Source organism: Streptopelia decaocto (assembly GCF_964273445.1).
Source record: "Streptopelia decaocto genome assembly, chromosome: 2".
NCBI lineage: Eukaryota > Metazoa > Chordata > Aves > Columbiformes > Columbidae > Streptopelia > Streptopelia decaocto.
The window spans coordinates 88,365,829-88,372,169 of NC_138655.1; the positions used below are offsets into that span (position 1 = coordinate 88,365,829).

At 55.6% G+C, this 6,341-nt stretch overlaps 1 protein-coding gene across 3 annotated transcripts in view; it reads right to left on the bottom strand.

Moving 5' to 3' along the window:
* The window catches only part of FOXC1 (forkhead box C1), a 35,702-nt gene extending 33,240 nt beyond the window's left edge, over positions 1-2,462 (bottom strand). For 2 of the 3 annotated variants that reach the window (XR_014183223.1, XR_014183224.1), the window contains exon 1: positions 557-2,462. Coding sequence is in view for 1 of the 3 variants with exons in the window: in XM_082044402.1 (XP_081900528.1) it covers positions 721-2,409 (1,689 nt within the window). In the remaining 2 variants the exon portion in view is untranslated. Of the gene's footprint in view, positions 1-156 lie in introns of those variants that run through there. The other variant, XM_082044402.1, reaches the window with a different exon arrangement.
* Between the last annotated feature and the right edge of the window lie 3,879 nt (positions 2,463-6,341).

The window sequence follows — 6,341 nt, forward strand, 5'->3', positions numbered from 1 at the left end:
AAGGGATTTTTCGACCTGGCACTTCCTAAATGGTCTTTGGAATTTGTGCAGAGGGGAACGAGCTGTTCCAGCGACAAAGTTAGTTATGAAATCCCTTTTCCCTCTCTCTCGCTCTCTAAATGAAAGTATTAAAATATACAGACGTGTAAAGGATCATTCCAACTGAATGGTAATTTATTAATAAACAAACAATGCAATACCTTCAGAATATTTTCAAAAAAAAAGAAAAATATTGATAGAATAAGATTAATACAGTTTCCCTTTTTATATATAGTGAAAAAATCAGCGTATCAGTCAATTTTAACGTCACTTTTCAGGGAAGGGGGAAACACTTTCAGGTGTTTGGTCCGCAACATACAACTACAAATTAAAAATAAATTACTATGTCGCAATTTACATTTTAAAACAAGTCCTTGTAAAAGTAGAGGGGGGGATGAGAAGCTGGTACTCTACGCTGGACTTTTCGCCCCCTTTTAAACACGGGGCATGGCAATACCTTAAGGGACGGGGAAGAGGAGGGGAAGTATTTCTCAAAGCAATTAAAAAAAAAACTTACGTGTTATTGGAGTAACACTGTCCTTTAACAAACCGAGACATGCTTTGGGGCTGCCTCTGTACAAAACCTTTTCGCGTGCGCTCCCTTCGCTCCGCGGGCGCGGGAGGGGCCGCCGGCGCGGTGCTGCGCGGTGTCCCCGCGGTCCCCCCGTGGCGGGGGGGCGCTCAGAACTTGCCGCAGTCGTAGACGAAGGCTCCGGAGGTGCGGTAGAGCGGCTGGCTGCCGGGGAAGGCCATCTGACAGCTGCCGCCGCCCCCCGCCCCGCCGCCGCCGCCTCCCCCTGCCCCGCCGCCACCGCCGCCGCCGCCTCCCGGCGAGGCGCTGAGGCCCAGCCGGGGCGCCTCGAAGACCTCCCGCGGGGCGGCAGCGAAGCCCTGCTGCGGCCCCGCGTAGCCCGCCGCGCCCGCCAGCGGACCCAGCTCCCCCGCTGCCGCCGCCGCTGCCGCCGCCGCCGCCGCAGCCTGGTTGAGGTACCAGGAGGCCAGGCGGCCCTGGTGCGGGTGCGGGTGGTGCCCCTCCTGGTGGCCGCCCGCCGCGCCGCTCAGCCCGCCGTGTCCCAGCGCCCCGCCGCCACCGCCCCCCGCCCCGCCGCCGCTGCCGCCGCCGCCCGTGGGCATGGCGTAGTCGGGCAGTGGGTCCTCGGCGGGGCTGGCGGCGGCGGCGGGCAGGTGGCCGGGGCGGTCGGCGCCGCCCGCCGCCGCGTAGAGGCTCATGGCCTGCATGTTGCAGTGGTAGGTGCCGGCGGCGGCTCCGGCAGCCGCCTGGCTGCAGGGCGAGCCGTAGACGGAACTGTGGCCCGGCGAGTAGCCGCCGAGGGAGAGGGCGGGCGGGATACCGGTGCGCGGGGCAGCGGCGGCAGGGGCCAGGAGGCCAGCGCCCAACTCGGCGGCGGCCTGCGGGGAGCCCCGCAGCGAGGTCATGATGTTGTCCACGCTGAAGCCCGGGCCGTGGTGGTGGGACGGCGGTGGGGGCGGCGGTGGGGGTGGCGGCGGTGGCTCGGGGGCCTCCAGGCTGAGGGAGCGGCTGGACGGGAGGGTGCTGCGGGGGCTGCCGCCACTGGAGAGGCTGCTGCTGCTGTCGGGGCTCTCGATCTTGGGCACGGCGCCCAGCGGCGGCGCGGCGCCGGGGGGGGACACGGCCTGCGGCGGTGAGGCCGTGCCGTTCTCCGTCTTGATGTCCTGGATACGGACGGGCGGCGGCGGCGGCGCGGCGCTGCCCCCGGCGGGGCCGCCCTCCGGCTCGGCGGCGGCGGGCGGCGGCGGGCGCGGCGGGGCATGGTCCTTGAGGTGCAGGCGGTCCTTTTCCTCCTTGTCCTTGACGGCGTCCTTCTTCTTGAAGCGGCGGCGGCGGCGGAGGAAGCTGCCGTTCTCGAACATGTTGTAGGAGTCGGGGTCGAGGGTCCAGTAGCTGCCCTTGCCGGGCTTCTTGTCGTCGCGGGGCACCTTGACGAAGCACTCGTTGAGGGAGAGATTGTGGCGGATGCTGTTCTGCCAGCCCTGCTTGTTGTCCCGGTAGAAAGGGAAGCGCTCCATGATGAACTGGTAGATCCCGTTCAAGGTGATCTTCTTATCGGGTGCATTCTGGATGGCCATGGTGATGAGGGCGATGTAGCTGTAGGGCGGCTTCACCATATCCTTGGGCTGTGGCGGCGGCGTGTAGGGCCCGTAGGCTCGGGCCATGCCGGCCGGGTACTGCTCGTGGGCCGGGTGGGAGTACATGCTCATCGGGGCCGGCATGGCCGTGTAGCCCCCGCCGGCCGCCGCCGCGGCGGCGCGGTAGTAGCTCTGCTCTCCGCCGAGGTACGGCACCACTCCCAGGGAGTTGGGACTGGACACGGAGTAGCGAGCCTGCATGTCCTCCCGTCAGCTTTCCCCCACCCTCCCCGCCGGACCAAACAGCGCGTCCCTTCCCCCTCCACCCCTCCGCCGCTCCGCGGACCGAGCTGGACCGGGCGGCCGGGCAACCCCCACCCCCCCACCCCCCCGGCGGAGCGCGGAAAAAGGGAGGAAGAATAACGACGGCAGCGCCGAAAGTCTCCTCTTCCTCGCCCAGGAAAACCCACTGGCAAGTTCCCGCACTTCACACGGAGGAAAAAAAAAATGTCAAAAAAGGGAAAAAATAGGAGGGGGGGTGTAAAAAAAAAGAGTAAAAATTACTTTAAAAAGAAAACGGGGGAGAAAAAAAGTAATCGCAGCGGAGAAAGCAACTTCCAAACGAAGAAAGAGTATTAAGAAAATAAAACCTTTGCAAAGAGGCTCCCACGCTCCCAGTTCCTTGTTCCACGGGGATCTGCAACAAGTTGTCTGCAAAGGAGGGACAAAAGTACAGGGATATGTTTTGTTGGCTTTTTTTAAGCGAGCAGCAGAAGAAAAAATCCACCTTCCAGATCTCCCAGTGCAAAGTCTCCCTCTCTCTCTCTCTCTCGCTTTTTTTCAGTCTCTTTTTCAGTCGCGGGCTGCTTTGGGAAGCATCGGAAAAACTCCTGAACTTTTGAGCATCCGTCACCACGGCGAGAACTTTTTTACGCACTTACAGTTTTCTCCTTTTTTTTTCTTCCCTCTCCGCACTCGGTCTCCTTTTTTTTTTTTTTTCCTCTCTTTTTTTTTTCTTTTCCTCCTTTTGCAGGCAGTCCAGCTCCGCCCCTCCGAGCCAGAGCGGCCAATGAGAGCCGAGAGACACCCGGGGCTCTGAATGAGGAGGGAAAAAAAAAAAAAGGAGCGAGCGAGAAAAAAAAAAAAAAGGGTAAAAAGAAGGGGAAAAAAAAAATCTCCGCAGCAGCCTTGGGAGCTGCAGCTCTCGGGGACCGGCCACACACGCTTGCCGGCACACACGGGCGCCTTGAGCTCCGCGGAGCCCCTGGCTCGCTCGGGCCGCTGCGCACCCGCGGGGACTTGCCCGCACCCGCGCATTTTGCGCGCCGACCCGCGCAAGCCCTGCCGTCCCCTGCCCACCCACCTCCCCGTGTCCTTGTGCGCGCGCGATCATCCTCGCACATGCACGACGTGCAGTTCTACGCCAATGTATATGTGTATATATATATTATATATATATATATTTATATATATATATATATGTGCTCCCACGGAACTCTTGCCACCCACGCGGGCTCCCCGTGCTCCACCACGCGTGTTTCTCCCACACTTTAACTTTTTCTCTTTTTTTTTTTTTATTCCTTCGTTGGTCTGTTTTCGCCGCAGGCTGCCGTCCGTCTGTCCCCTCCCCTGCCCTGCCCGGCCAGGAGGCTCTGCCTCACCCCGGCTGCCTTCCACCCCCCACGCCCGCGGGAACGGAGGGGAAAGTGTGTGTGTGTGGTGTGGGGAGGGGGTTGTATGTGTGTGTGCGTGCGGGGTGGGATGCCCCTGCCCCGGCAGCAGAACCCTGCCTGCAGCCAGCTGCCCGCCTGCCTGACCAAACGCTTCTGAAGAGATTGCATTCCTCCGGTTGACAAGGTTTTGACGAGTCCTCCAAAGCTCCATTTTATTAATCAGCCATCAAGGGCTTTCCTCTCTCCGTCTGCAAAGCGAGCGCCCGCTGCCTCGGTTGTTTATAAACACGGGCGCATTTTTTTGTACGGGGCTCTTTAGCACGACCGTTCAGGTAATCTTTACAGACCTTACGGGGTGTGTTACGGAAAGCGGGTCCTTGGTTTACTTATTTATTTATTTAAGACGGAGACGGCATACTTTTGTTCCTAATCTGCTTCAGAGTGGACTCCGCGTCATGTCAGGTGTGTCAGAAGAAAAAACAAAAAACAAAAAAGAGTACAATAAAATGTTCCTTAAACCGTTTGGCCGGTTCTGTTGTGAAGATTTTATTTGCGTTGCTTTTGCCTTTGTCTAAATACCTGAAAGAATATTTGAGCTCTAATCAGAGTAACATTTTAACGGGAGCTCAAAGGGAGCAGAAAGCGAGGACTTGGTTATTTATTTTTAAAATTTTCCTTTTAATTTTCTGTTATATTTTAAAATGGATTTTTTTTATATATACTTGGAGCACGAGGAGACTCGTATACATATCTGCACAGTAGTATTGGAAATGCAACCCAGTGCTCTTCATTCATTTTGCAGCCTATGCCTCTGAAACTTCATTAGCGTTAATAATAGATCAGTTGAAAGGAACAAGCTGAAATCTATTTTAAGGTGTGGAATTTGTACGGGAAAGACATGTGTGTGTTTGTGAGATGTATTACCTACCCTGATCTTGTGACACTACAAATACGTCAAAAAACTGTTCTGGATTCACTGATTTAAAACCCCCTTTCCTCACTTCTTACTGTGATCGATTACTTTGGGGATCGTGTCTTCGGAGCGTGTTAAAGGCGCATCGTTTTCTTGGTGGTATTTTAGCAGGTATGGCTTTTCCTCTGAAACACCAAACCGTTGGTTAAAAAAAAAAAAAAAAAGTGTTTTAAATAAGATGCAAGTAATGTGAAGGAGTTAATTTATATAGCCTAATATCTGCTCCTTGTCATATTCAAACATAACAGGTCTCCTTTTAGTAGTAAATGTCAGTCCTTTAATGGTGAATACATTATCCCGTTTAGCCTGTTGAATTTCATCGTCTGGAATCTTTCACCTGCTCCTGCCTAATTACACGTTTTTCCCTTTCCTCCCACCACGGCAGAATTAATAAATGTGCAAGCACTGGACTAGACAGTAGATGTCAATTCCAACACGTTATCTTTTCAAAAACTTTCTTGCTTTGCTGAAAGAAAAGAGTCCATTTTAGCACGTTTCCATGCAGCCCAGGTCATCCGGTTTTCCCACGGTGTTACCTGCCGTTAAAAACAATTTCCATGGGCTTCCCGCTCGCTCCCATGAGCGGCCGTAACGTGCCGCTCCGGGAGCCGGACCCTTTACTGACTAATTCATTTTATCTGGGCAACGTTTACGGTAGCGAAGCTGTTTCTCAGGCAGAGGCTGGAGTAACAACGAGAAGTTTCAGCACAGGGAAGGGGGGCCATTAATCCGCTGTGTTTTGCATCTAATATATTTTGCAATAGCCACTCTGATGCTATAATTGCGACCTGACGCAATTACTAACGTGTGTTAAGTTACATACCTCAAACCAGCAGGACTCTGGTTTCTCTAGTCGAGGCACAAAAGTCACCATTGTGAAGGTTCACAGAGTGATTTGGGGTTTGCATGTGTGCGTGTTGAGGAGAAACAACGGGTTTAGGGGAGGCAGAAAGATCAGTTTTCCCCCCGGTGTGTTTGGATACCACCCAGAAGGACACTTGGCGCTTGGGCTACTCTCACCCGGCCGCACTACAGAGCTGCCTTTCCCCACCGCCGTGTGTTTTTGCCGTGTGGCCTCCGGATGGGAGAGCCGCTTCATCCGAGACTGCCGCCGAAACGAAGCAGGACGGCAACAGCCGTGGCCACCGTCAACCCCCCGTCCGTGCGGACACCCGGGCAGCGGGCACGGCCGCTGCCGCCTGTTGCCCGAAGCCGGGCGAGGTGCGCCGGCAGCGGGACAGAAGCCCCGACGGGCAGCGCCAGGCCAGGGGGAGCTGCGCTTTTCTTGAAACCCGCCGAAGTTTCGCGTGTGTGGTCATTTGCAACCTTATTTACGGAGATGTCAGAAAGAAAGATGACATCGGAGCGGTAGGCGGAGGGGCTACCATTTGACCTGGGCAAAGCCCAAGGTGGACCCAAACAATCCGCTGTGGGTTGTCCTCTTCTCTCAAAGACCTGGAGGTGAACCGCTTTCCAGCCCCGGGCTGTTTATGTTTAGATTTAGTCAAAGCTTCGCTTCTCTATCTTTCTTTTGGCTCCAACATCAC